The 14,025-nt window shown below is 39.1% G+C and overlaps 1 protein-coding gene across 1 annotated transcript in view; it reads right to left on the bottom strand.

Annotated features, from left to right (window-relative positions):
- SHOC2 (SHOC2 leucine rich repeat scaffold protein) overlaps positions 1-14,025 on the bottom strand; it is a 90,814-nt gene that overhangs the window by 56,073 nt on the left and 20,716 nt on the right. Inside the window, exon 2 of the mRNA XM_075533359.1 lies at positions 3,784-4,713. Within this exon, the coding sequence (XP_075389474.1) occupies positions 3,784-4,480 (697 nt within the window). The 5' untranslated portion in view covers positions 4,481-4,713. The remainder of the gene's footprint in view (positions 1-3,783; positions 4,714-14,025) is intronic.

Below are 14,025 nucleotides of genomic sequence, written 5' to 3'. Positions count from 1 at the left end.
CATGGTCCGAATTCCCATGGTTATGCGGGGAAAGGGGCATGGTGGCGTCGAGGTTACATGTTGGGCTGTGATCCACAAGACCCATCCTTCAAACCCACCAGCCGCTCCTCAGGAGAAAGACAGGGTTTTCTATTCTCAAGAGTTACTCTCAGAAACTCACAGGGCAGTTGTACCCTGCCCTACAGCCTGCCTCACTCTGGGTCAGCATCAACTCGATGGCAGTCAGTTTGGTTTTTTCTATGGGGAAAAGTCAAAGAGAGATTCAGAAACATTGAAGCAAACTTTGAGAACTGTATAATATATAGACAAAACAATTGAAATAACTTTTTCTATTTCCATATAGAAATTCAGTGGGGTTTTCCACAAATAGCCTATATTCTATTTTATCATCCACCACAGATGCAGGTTTAACTTGGACCAAATCTGGTATGTGTTCAAAAGCTTTTGGAACGGAGCATTTTTCCACTAGGAAAGTCCTGGGAATATTTGAATATGAGTGAGTCTTATTTTGTGTATATGATATATTACTGCAGAAAATCTATCATAGATTTTTTTAAGTACACTGAAAATCAAGAGTTTTTTTAATCATTTTATTAGGGGCTCATACAACTCTTATCACAATCCATACATACATCAATTGTGTCCAGCACATTCGTACATGTTTCCATCATCACTCTCAAAACACCTGCATTCTACTTGAGCCCTTGACATCCGCTCCTCATTTTCCCCCCTCCCTCCCCGCTTCCTCCTTTCCTCTGAACCCTTAATAATTTATAAATTATTATTATTTTGTCATATCTCACACCATCCAACGTCTTCCTCAGCCCAAGATTTTAAATGTCTTCTCAGGATTAATGTAGTGGAACCCAATACCTATGATTATTTATTTAAATCACATCTTTTCAAAGCTTAAAAATCCAAAATCCTACACAATATTATATACTGGCAAAGATGTTGAGTCTAAGAACAGAAAGCTCCCTTTACTAGCCACTGTGCCTACGCACAACCGTCACCATTGCCAGTCAGCCCATTCTTACTCAGAACGATCCTCGAGGAGGAGAAATTTCCACAGGAGTAGACAGTCTCGTCTTCATCCTACAGAGTGCTAGTGGGTTTAAACTGAAGACCTCGAGGTTAGCAGCCCAATGCTTAACCCGCTGCACCACCATGACTCATCTCATAGAAGGCCAATGATCAAAGCATCAAGATATTTCATTCAATTTTTTATTCAAAGTGAAACATATTCATACAAGAAGTAATCTTAAGTTTTTATAACTACTTCTGTCAATTTCAAAACAATCTTGATAAAAAAGGATACATATAAAACCACTTGATCAATTTCTCAAAACAGATCAATCCATTTATTTACTGTGTTACAAATGCTTCTAGATTTTTTTCCCTAACTAAAAATATAAGGACAGGGAGGGAAGAGCAAGGATGGAGGGGAAAAATGAGGAACTCAAGTGGAAAGCAAATGTTTTAAGAATGATGAGGGCAACAAATGTACAAAGGTGCTTGACACAATGGATGGACGTATGGATTGTGATAAGAGTTCTACGAGCCCCCAATAAAATGGTTTTATTTTTTAAAAAAAAAGAAAATGTATATTATGAAGAAACCAGTCATAGATTTCAATTTTCTTTCTGCACCAAAATTAATTCCTACTGACGTGTTTTAACATGTATGAATAAGATTAGTTCAAGGCACTAAGCTCTATGCGAATTTGAAACAAGCCCCATCAGAACAACAAGAATTATGCTAATATTGAAGCAGAAGAAAGCATCGAATTTATGGTGAAGTTTGGGTGGAAGAATGATGAAAGACTCCCAGTTGCTTTACAAAAGGTTTGTGAAGATAATCCCCCTCCAAACCCAGCCGTTTCTAGAAGGATAGCTCATTTGACGAGGGCAGGTGATAAGGAGGACGCCGAAAGTGGCAGCCCATCACATCAATTTGCAAGGAAACATTAATCTTGTTCATGCTCTAATTGAAGAGGACAATAGCAGAAATATTAGCCCACACCATATGCAAAATTGGTTCAGTTTACACAATTCTAAGTGAAAAGTTAAAGTTGAATAAATTTTCTGCTTGATGGGTACACCAAAACTGTCACACCAGACGAGCAGAATCAGGCATTTCTTGGAAGAACCATAACAAAAGATGAAATATGGTTTTACCAGTACAATCCTGAAAGCAAAGCTCATTCAAAGCAATGGTTTCCAAGAGGTGCAAATAGTCTAATCAAAGCAAAAGTGGGCTGGTCACGAGAAAAGGTCTTGGTTTTTTGGAGGATTCTCAAGCAATTAAATGTGATTTCACCTGCGTATAATCAAGACTTTAGCCAGGAAAAAACAAACAAACAAAAAATAACCCTTGATGTGATGGGTAGGATTATTGTGCAAACTTGGCCAATAAACACATGGGTTGCAGTTTATTTGAACGGCAAAGAGATAAATGGCTTAGTGAGCCTCACCTTTCTGTCTCTTGCCGTCTGGGGATTGGACTAGTGTGTGGCTGCCTTGACTGGTTCTCTGCCTCGACTTTCAAGCTACACTGCCTGTGGGATACCCAACCCGTGAACCGTGTCACTATAGTTTTGAGGTTTCTTTGAGACCTGCTTCACCACACTGTTGGTCTATGTATATATATATATACATCACTTGAGCTGTGGTCTGTCAGACCCTGTCATCTTGGCTGACTGTTGGTGACCTGCCCTGCTCTACAAACGACTCGGCTGTATGCTTCTTGACCTGCACCCAGCAGCCCTTGAGAGCTGAACAACTTCGAGTGTATTAACTGTCTCACAGAAGTGAGTTGAACTGAGCCATTTGTACTGCTCTGTGGACAAATTAGCTGTTTATTTCTTATGTTGTATCCATCTCTCTATCAAATCATAAGTGTCCTGCTTTTGTTTCTCTAGAGAACCCTGTCTAACACACTTAGGAAACGCTTCAGCAGAGAGTCTTTCTCCACCACAATCTCTGGTTTACTCCTTTCATCAACAAGGAGCCTGGTTTGGCTCCTTCTGATTTATTGTTTCTGAATCTTAAAAAGATCTTTAACAGGCACCACTTTTCTGCAGTTAATGATGTAAAATGACTGCCTTGACATGGTTCACTTTCCAGGGCTTACAGTGCTTTAGGGATGGGCTACACCACAAGTTTGCAAACATGTCTGACCTACCGCTCTCTACTCAGAAAAAATTACTCAGTGGCAATTAAAAACTAGGTTTCTACTTTTGCAGCCCTTCTGGATCATTCTAGCACCTCCCTCTGCAACCTTTCCTAAAAAGGAACAATTTTCCAGGTAAAGTTAAGTCATAACAGCAACAAGCATACGATCTAGTTTAATTATATGAGAAGACTTTGAAAAGGTCATTGAAAAATGGAATTAAAAGATAATGGAATGTTTCAATAAACTTTTTAAAGCCCTTTATATTTAAAGGTACTTTTAAAAATAGGTAATAACATAAAAATTGTTCAAACATTTTTTCCTCCTACTTAAAAGTCACTTTTCAACATTAAAAATAAATGCAGGTTAGATTTGTGTGGAAAATCCTGATTACATCTACTTTCTTACATTTTAACATATATAAATAATTTCAAGAAATATATTATTAATATTATTAAAAACTGACAAACTATAAAGTTAGTGATAAAGAAGACACAATTCAGAAGCATCATGTTTATAAGTAAATAGGTATTTTCTGATACTGGAGAAGTACTTAAAATTATTTAGCATAACAAATATTACAACTAATAATAGTAATCCAAAGCTTCTTACCAATTTCAGCAGGTAGTTGTTTGATTTTGTTCTCTCGGATACTAAGCATAGTGAGTTTTGATAAATTCTTGATGTCCTTTTCCACAGTAGTTATACGATTAAAGCGTAGGAAAAGAGTGGTGAGAGAATCTAACCTGTACACCACTGAAGGAATTTCTCTCAGTTTATTATGCCGTAAATCAAGCATCCGCAGCTTCAAGTTATCAAGAGAGTCAGGCAAACTTGTAAGTGAATTTTCACTTAAAGCCAGCGTCACAAGATTGACTAGACAGCCCACCTCTGCTGGGAGACACTGCAGTTTGTTACTGTATAAATAAAGTTCTGTTAATTGAGTCAGCTCTTTGATTGATGATGGCAATATGTGTATAGACCTCTTGGATAAGTCCAAATGCATTGAGTTCTCTTCCCGGCACTTGTTGAGCTCTTTGATCACCTCTGCATTGCTGGATTTTTTCCGAGTCCCAGGTGCTGGATTGGGCCGTTTGATGGTGTTGTCAACTGAAAAAGCCACCCCTGGTGGGGCGGCACTGGAGTCCTTCTTTCCGTCTTTGGCATCTCTCCCTTTGGTCTTAGCTTCTTTTTCTTTGCTCTCTTTCCCAAAACCCCCAGAAGCTTTTGCCTCCTTTTCTCTTTCTTTAGCTGATGGCACTTTGGGATCTTTCTCTTTAGAGTCTTTTTCTTTTCCTAAACTACTCATGGTGACTCAAGCGTGGGCAGAACTACATGAACTCCTTTTATTGAATTTGCCAATATTAGTATTGGAATTAAAAGTTGAAGAGATAAAGACCCACACAATCAAAAAGGTGTTGGTCTGAAGCAGAGATCAACATGGAGTAGCATCCACCTGTTACATGTTGGCTTTGAAGGCAACCATGTCCATTTCTGAGATTCATTCCACTGGTAAACGGTGCTAGTCAATCATTAGAAGTCCTGAAATACAAAGAAAGAGAGTATTAAATTACTTTATATTATAATTTGTATTCTGTATATAGGTTGTGAAAAAATATTACTGGCTATTTCATTGTAATTTGATAATTAATATTTGCTGAGACCTTGTAGGATACAAAAAACCCACTGAAAGCTATCAAAATTAGTAAGTCATGCCCTAACTTCAAGAAACTTACAATCTAACAGAAGACACTAACAAAAAAATACAAGTTACTATATTACTAGGTTTTATTTCTAAGAATTGAGCTGATAAAACCAAACGCAGGGCCATCAAGTCAAATCTGAGTCAAAGCGACACTACAGGACAGGACAGAACTGCTCCTGATCATTTCGGAGATTCTCTTTACAGGCGTAATAGGGCCTAAAATGATGATTGAGAGCTTTCTACATAAAAGCATTAACCTATATACGAAGTCTTATACATGTATAAAACCCTTAGCTCACCAGTGCCTAAAGCAATGTTATTATCAATAAAAGGTGTGACTTAATATACCAAAAAAAAGCATTAACCTGAAGAATTTACTATTGTCAACTTACTTAATATATGCATATGGCAGCCCATGAGCAATTGTTATACTCATTTTATATATGGGGGCCATTGAAACATAGCCCAGGTAGCACAGTGGGTTAAGAATGGAGCTGCTAAATGCTAGCTCAACAGTTCGACTCCACCAGCTAGCTCTTCCACAGGAGATATTGTTGTGCCCACACAGGATTACTACCTGCAAAACCCTAAAGAAGCATTTCTACTCCGTTACTATTAGTCAAAATAGGCTCTCTGACAATGGGTTTTGTTTGGTTTTAGCTCTGTGACCTTGGAAGGCAACAGAGCCAAGATTCCAACTTAAGAAGTATGTGTATACAAAGTATATGTTAACTACCACATTAAAACAGCTTTCTCGAAACCAATTACCAGCCAGTTTCAGATAACAGGAAAGCTTCCCAAGTTGGTTATGATATAATTATGAGCAGTTTGGCAAACAGACAAATTGAGTAATGCCAAATATGAATGGCAAACAAGAAGTACATTACAACCCTGCCCACTAAGAAGCACACTCTAAGCAGTTCTGGAGACCTGACCTATGAAGAACCTGGGTCAAACAGCAATCTCCAATTAGCCACTGAACTGTATCCTGAAGAGGTGAGAATTATCTATGGTAGAGACATAGAAAGTGTGCAGCGCATGGTAGACAAAGCTCACTAAAAATGACAAATAAAATTCCCCAAAAGCCAGTTAGGGTACAGCGTAGCAACGAGGAAACATACACTTTCCTCTAGTTCCTTAAGGCTTCCTCCCCCCACCCCCCCCACTATCATTATCCAATTCTACCTTACAAATGTGGCTAGACCAGAGGATGTACACTGGTACAGACAGGAACTGGAAACACAGGGAATCTGGGACAGAAAAAAACCCTCAAGACCAGTGGCGAGAGTGGTAATACTGGGAGGGTAGAGGGAAGGTGGGGAAGAATTGGGGAACCGATCACAAAGATCTACATATAACTCCCTCCCTGAGGGACAGAAAAGTGGGTAAAGGGGAGACATCAGACAGTGTAAGACATGACAAAATAATAATTTGTAAATTATCAAGGGTTCATGAGGGATGGGGAACAGGGAGTGAGGGGGGAAATGAGGAGCTGATACCAAGGGCTCAAGCAGAAAGCAAATGCTTTGAGAATGATGGTAACAAATGTACAAATGTGCTTGACACAATGGAGGTATGTAAGGATTAAAAGAGAGAAAAAAGAGAAAAGAAAATCCACAAAGATCAAAAGGATGAGTAACTGGCAATTTACTCAGTACACAACCTTACAGATTGAGAAAATGGTAACATCTGACCCGGTCATCTTAAGAGACTAAGAAAGTTCTTAAATTTTTAGCAAATAATCAAAAAGATTTGATAGTATAAATACAGAGATATATGTAGTACTAACAAGTCCCTCCAGGTGTACTCCTTCCATTTTTAGTTCACTCTCTCCATATGAGGATCACCTACTTAAAACATCAAGATACAGGGAAACAACCAAGGAACTAAAATCAACAATGAGAAGGACGCAGAGTTGGAGCAACAGTAATGTAGCTGAGAGGAATTACTGATGGTCGGAAGTAGGGCTAGCATGATGGTGGGTCAAGAAGAAGGTAAATGAAAACAGAGGAAAGATCTAGGAAGCAAAGCTATGGATAGAGGTATGAACATAGGTGTTTGGATATGTAAATATATTAATTCACAAAAATAGAGGTATTGGCCTACGTACCTATATTTCTATGGCAATACACTGAGGTAGTGGATGGACTTTGGTCCTCTGTTGAAGCCCTCCCTCAAAGAAAGAACACTTTGTTCTAGCAATGATGCTCAGCTCCTGGCATGATCGCTGAAGACAAAATGGGTGTACAAGAAAATGTGGTGAAGAAAGTTGATGGTGCCCGGCTATCAAAAGATATAGTATCTGGGGTCTAAAGGGCTTGAAGTTAAACAAGCAGCCATCTAGCAGAGACCCATCAAGCCAACATGGAAGAAGCACAGCAGCCTGTGGGATCATGAGGTGCCTACGGGATCAGGTAAGAGGCATCAGAAAACCCAAAACAAACAAACAAAAAATATATTGCTGAGAAAGGCGGGGGTAGCAGCAGAGACTCAGAACTCATCGGTAGACAATGGGACATCCCCTCACAGAAGGGTCACAAAGAAGAGATGAGTCAACGAAGGTGCAGTATAGCACCAATGAAACACACAATATTCCTCTGATCCTTGAGACTTCCTCACCCCTCCACTATCATGATCCCAGTCCTGCCTTTCACTTTGAGCTAGACCAGAACATGTACACTGGGACAAATAAGAGCTCACACGACACACAGAATCCAGGTCAGATAAACCCCTCAGGTACAGAAGTGGGAGTAGCGATACCAGGATGGTAGGGGAAAGGTAGAGAGAGGAGAGAGGAAGGGGTGAACCAACTGTAGTGATCGACACATAAGCACACATACACGCCCCAGAGGGACAAACAACAGAAACTGTAGAGGAAGGGAGACAGCAGTTGATGTTAAGATATAAAAATAATAAAATTTATAATTTATCAAGGAGTCATGAGGGTGGGAGGGTGGAGGGAGGGGAAAAAAAGAGCTGATAACAAGGGCTCAAATAGAAAGTAAATGTTTAGAAAATGATGGCAACATGTACAAATATGCTTGATACAATTGATGTATCGACCTTCAGGACCAAGGGTGTGAGGGGCGATGCTGGGAGAGTGGAGGGCGAGTGGGTTGGAAAGGGGGAACTGATTACAAGAATCCACATGTGACCTCCTCCCTGGGAGAGGAACGGCAGGGAAGGGGGGGAAAGGAGACTCCGGATAGGGCAAGATATGACAAAATAACGATGTATAAATTACCAAGGGCACATGAGGGAGGGGGGAGCGGGGAGGGAGGGGAATAAAAAAGAGGACCTGATGCAAAGGGCTTAAGTGGAGAGCAAATGCTTTGAGAATGATTGGGGCAGGGAATGTATGGATGTGCTTAATACAATTGATGTATGTATATGTATGGATTGTGACAAGAGTTGTATGAGTCCCTAATAAAATGTAAAAAAAGAAAAGAGGAAAAAAAAAAGGAAAATTATTAGGGCAAAGAATGTACAGAGGTGCTTTATACAATTGATGTATGTATATGTATAGACTGTGATAAGAGTTGTATGAGCCCCTAATAAATTGTTTTAAAAAAATTGATGTATCGATTGTTATAAGAGTTGTAAAAGCCCCAATAAAGTGATCTTTAAAAAAATCAAAATATATTTTTATTTCTCTTCTTATTGGTGGATAATATTCCACTGAGAGTTTCTTAAATGGATAACAAGTATTGTATACAGAACTAAGGGAAAAAGCATTACTCTGACAAGCCAGAAAATTTTTGAAAAATATAAATATATATCCTTTAAACTAAAATTTACCAAGAAATGATTCTTAATCACCAACTAGGGAACCTGGAGAAATTCTGGCTTTCTCTTATTTTTGCTCACAAATTGAAAGTATTATCACTTGAATAGTTATTTGAATGTTCTGCCAATATCATTCACCTGTTTTCATCAGGATGAAAAACATTCAATTCTTGTTTCAGATTAAAGGATATATGAGGGAGCTTTACCTACTTCATGGAAAACTTTCATTTATTTTTATTTAGTTGGGATTCTATACATAAAACATATCCTTCCATATTTCAATTACATCAAGTAGAATTGTACAATTGCTCCCACAATCAGCTTCCAACCATTCTTTTTCTACATGGGCTCCTTGGCATCGTCTCTCATTTACCCCACCACCACCACACCTCCACCCGAACCCCATACTTTACTGCTGTCCCTATAGGTTCATCAATCCTGGCATTGTTCCTCTCAAACAGGAAATGAGACATTCTGACATTCCTGGATTTCATATACTGAGACATGGAAAAGCATGTAACACAGCTTCAAGAGGGTGACCATAAATGACATAACACCTCTGAGATACACTCCAATTTGAACAAACAAAGCAATACAAACTAAAAACAGAGAAAATTTTGGAAACCAGATCAGGTCCCCAGTCTGCATCGTAGAGGCCATCTTCTGTCACAGCTCTGATTTATGCTTTGATTTATGCTTTGGTCTTTTATACTCTGATTTATGTTCAGCTCTGATTTATGCTTTGGTCTTTTATACTCCTCTCTCCCAAGCACGTTAGTGACCACTTTCCTCCCGTCCCCCAATTCTAGGTAGGGAGGTTCTCTGCAGCTCCACAAGGAGTCTTGGGCTCCCACTGTTATCCATTGCCTTCTGCACGCTGGATTCTCACAGTTTACGCTCTGCTACTAACCCTTTCGGAGACTTCAAATTATATGGATTCCAATCCTTTGGAGACTAATGATGGTGTGCTTCTTCATGTGGACTTAGTTGATATCTCTTTTAGATGGCTGCCTGTTTGGAGACAAACCTTTTTAAGACCCCAAAACCTATTTTATCTGACAGCTGGGCACCATCTAGATTCTTCACCACATTTCGCTATCGCATGCCGTCTTCTGTGTTCCCTTCCTGAGGGCAAGTATCGAGCAGGGCCATGATGTAAAAACTAATTCTTCTTAAGGTAGTCCTAAGATTTAGTTGCTAGCCCCGAACCCATTCCTGAATCTATGCCCGCCCCTTTTTAATTTGCTATAACTTGGAAGTTAATACATGTCATATCATTCCATAGTTCAATCACATCAAACAGAATTGTATAATTGCACAATTGCTTCTATAATCAGTCTGCAAACACAGTTTTCCTTCCTGGACTCCTAGACATCATCTATCTCCCTCACCCTCCCATACTTCACCCTCCCCTGAAACCCTTGTTCTATTTGCTATTTGCTTTCCCTATGGGTTCAACACCCCTGCGTTTCATTTACAAACAAGAATACAGTAACACAACTTCAACAGGGTGACGTACCCCTGAGATACACACTAATATGAACAAGCATAAGCAAAATAAAGCAGAATGTCTGTCACAGGATTGCCAGAATAATATGTATCTTAATACCGTATGTAAGGTGTGGATGTAGCAAGACCTTGTTTGTCCACCAGCCAACAGTCCACTGCCCTTGGTACAGCTGTCTTCTGCTTCCTCAGACACCATGTGTTTATTTCTCAGGTTCTAAGTGTGTCTGAGGTAGAGTCCAGCTCACCCAGACTTTATTTTTAATTCCATTTTCCCATGAACTTTTTGAACTCCCTCATAGCACATAAATCAAAATTAACATGTAAACTGTCTACTCTCCCTTTTGATTAAAGAAATTATGATCATGTACCATTCCCCATTGGCACTAGCACAAAACTTTTTGAGATAGAGTATAAATCTATTATTTTTGTAGCCATCCATTTCATTCATCAAATGGTTACCAACAAATATCTCTGAGTCAAGTACTACAGCAGCTGAAAAATAAAAGAAACCAGTAAAATCCTTGCCTTCACTGATCTTACACAGGGAAGGAAGCAGAGGACTAGGGGAACAGCAGTGTATGAGAGTACAGTGATTGTGGGGTGTATGAAAAAAGGCTGTGATGATACTTGAACCGAATCCTTGAAGTTGAATAGGGAGCTCACAAGTCCATATTGTGGGGCGGGGCAGACATCCTGAGCATGGAAAACAGCATGAAAAAATTGCCTACACCAGGAACCACGTGCAGCTTTCTACGACTGAAATCCAAGGCCCTAAATAAGGTTGGCAATGTGGGCTGTCAAATCTTGAAAGGGTGAGTATTAAAATTTAGTAATTTGTGACTTTATCTTATAATGTGTTTTTTTAAAGCTTCCATTTTAATGTTTCTGTTTAATATTATTTTAATGAATATTTTGAAGCAAAATTATTTACTTTGTCTCACATGAGTAAATTTTTGTAGAGTCCGAGAACTGCAATTTCACATAGAATAATCTAGGTATATAGTCCACATTTGAACATTTGGATTTAGAGTAAAGGAGTTAAGTCTGGGCTAGAAATAAATTTATACAAATTACACATCAACATTGTGGTTCTTCACAGATTTGAATGGGAAATTTTGCAGAGTTTACAGAATGAGAGGAGGATGAATGGATGGATGGATGAAGAGGAGCTCAAAATAGAGAGGTTTACACAAAATAGAAAAAAAATATCAAAGAAGCAGATCAAGAAAAGAACCTAAAGCACTGGCAAAAAAGGTAACCTGAGACAGGAAGGATGCCTTTTCCTCTCAAACAGGAAATAGAAACGGATCCAACTGCAGACAGGATCAGGGAAAGTGGGAGGATATGCAGAAGGAGGGTAAAGGGTAGAGGTGGGGAAAATTATCTTCAATTACACAGTGAATCCTATTTGCTCTGTGCTGAACAAGTAAAATCTTGATGATTGCAAGAGAGATAAGATTCATTTAGGAGTCAAAGACACAATGAAGAGAAATGGATAAGGAAATAGACAAATAATAAAAACCGAGCACAGAGAATTCTGCTAAATAACAGATATTAACTTGTAATGGCCATAATCTCTAAAGTTGTAATGTGGGTGTGTGTTTCCCAATAGAATTCGGCAGTCAAAATATGGGAACAGAGAAAAATAAACTCCTAAGTTAAATTTGAGGGAATTCAGCATCAAGTATAGCATAAATAAATACGAAGTAACTAGGCAGTACACTTCTACACTGTCAGGGAAAGAAAAGTGAACCTAACAAGAAGCTAGTTAAGTTTCTGAAATGATTAGAAAAGTGGAGACATGGGTAGCTTTTGGCTCGTCCTGACTGTTCAGGATTCGACTGTTCTCCCTGGAGAGGGAGGGCATATTTTCATCCACAAACATTACACAAAAATACCAGAAAGCCAGTTCAGAGCGATAAAAAAAACAGTTTTCTGTTGTTGTTTGTTTGCTGAGACTCCAAGAATCCAAGCTTGCTGATCTTCAGGGCAATATTTTAACCACCAACCTTATAGACTGAAATACTATACTATTTGTCTGGACAGACCATTTAGGCAGCATTGAAACACAGAATAATAGCCATTTGTGAATCTGACTACTTATAAACAAATAAGATAAATCACAAATAAGAAATATCAGTTAAGTTTGTGTTCTTTAGGGCAAAGAGTCAATGAACAGCTTGTTTTCTTGATCTCGAAACAAGGTTTAAGGCTTACCTGAAAAGGTACCCAGATGCCTAACTTTGCAAGTCAATTAAAACTACAACTTTCTCATAAAAGGAAGTTTACGCAAGGTGCTTCACTAGCAAAACATATGTGCATTTAAAAATAAAACAAAAACCTTTGTTATTGAAGTCTTTTCCTAGATCCAATCTTTCCCCTTTTTTCATATTTTGTTTTTCATTATTATGAAAGGAATCCTAACAATGGCTATATAAAGTAATAAAAGTGGACAGCCTAGATCCAAATAGATCAAGGAAAATTTAAGGTTTTAAAAATTCATTTTATGTAATATTGAACCTGGAAAATAAATCAAGCATTTAAAGAACATTTTTCTAACTGAAAAAGAAAGCTTATAGTTAACTTTTCCACCTCAATTTAAATATACCTTAACACAGATACGCTGTTATCAAACAGATACAAATGGAAAAAAATGTATCTGACACCATAAGGCAAAGAGGTCAAGTTGCAAGCATTTATATCCACACAGAGAGAAAATCTTTTGGGCACATGGAAGTCGTTTCAAGAAGGTAACTTTACTAAGTTCAGTACTTTTTACTTTCTCTACATTTTGTACTATTAATACATTTAATAAGTATGTTTCAGTCATGTGTCAATGACATTTAAATTAGCTTAAATTCTTGCATTAGGTTAGTTAGTTGTCTCTATTCCCTTTCCTCTGTTCTCTGCCTAGCTTCTCCCAGGAAATGAAATGTAAGCCTAATGAAAGCAGGGACTTTCTGTCACATACCCCACTCCATGGGTGGAATGGCCCTGCCTGCCCCACTCTGGGCACCCCATTCCAGGCACCACCCTGTTATGGCTCCCCACAGCTCTTTCCCTTTCCCATTGCTCAAGGTGTAGTATGCAGGGGCAGTGAATTATTTAATTTGGCTCTTCTAGCCAAAGTTTCTAACTCCCATCAAAGACCTTTCCCTGCAGGGATCTAGTGAGGGAAGACAAAATACTGATACAGTTACCTGTGAGTAACTGTATCCAGTCTTCTGTGGAGTGCCATCCTGCTATATGAATGGGGAGGAGGAGGGAAGGAGGAGGGAGAGGAGGGACCTCATTACCAGCAAGAGTCAGGCGTGAAGTTCATCTTCTGGACCCGAGATCCCTCTACGGTGACCCTCCTGGATCCAAGACAGTATAATTTCTGAGGAACAGCAGAACAACCAGGAACCAGAGCAGGGAGGAGAATGAGGGACTTCCCAACCCAGAGGCTGGCTTGTGGAGTGAAGTGCCTCTGGGCACTTAATTGGGCTTGCCGGACTATAAAAGTGGCGCCTGCTGAGGCTTACTGGAGAGGAATGCCTCTAAGTACTTAACTCGGGAGCTGGGATTGCTGGAGCTTAAGCTGAAAACCTTTGGTAGACGCTGGCAGTGGAGTGGTATATCCATTTGGGATTTAATTAGCAGGTTTGAAAGAACTTTGTAACATGTTAACTTCCTTAATAAACCCTTTAATCATGAATTTTGTCTGAGTTGTGTGAAGTCTTTGCAATAGATATTAGAACATAGAGATCAAGTAGAGAATAGTAAGACAACAGAGAGGCCCTATTCCCTCAGTCAATGGCAGACACTGCTGCCCATGTACCAGAACTCTGACCTGGGAGGTGGGGGAGGAGGAG

This window comes from Tenrec ecaudatus, chromosome 16 (genome assembly GCF_050624435.1).
Source record: "Tenrec ecaudatus isolate mTenEca1 chromosome 16, mTenEca1.hap1, whole genome shotgun sequence".
Taxonomy (NCBI): Eukaryota; Metazoa; Chordata; class Mammalia; order Afrosoricida; family Tenrecidae; genus Tenrec; species Tenrec ecaudatus.
Note: the sequence above shows the minus strand (reverse complement) of the source record. Positions and strands in the feature narration are given on the sequence as shown.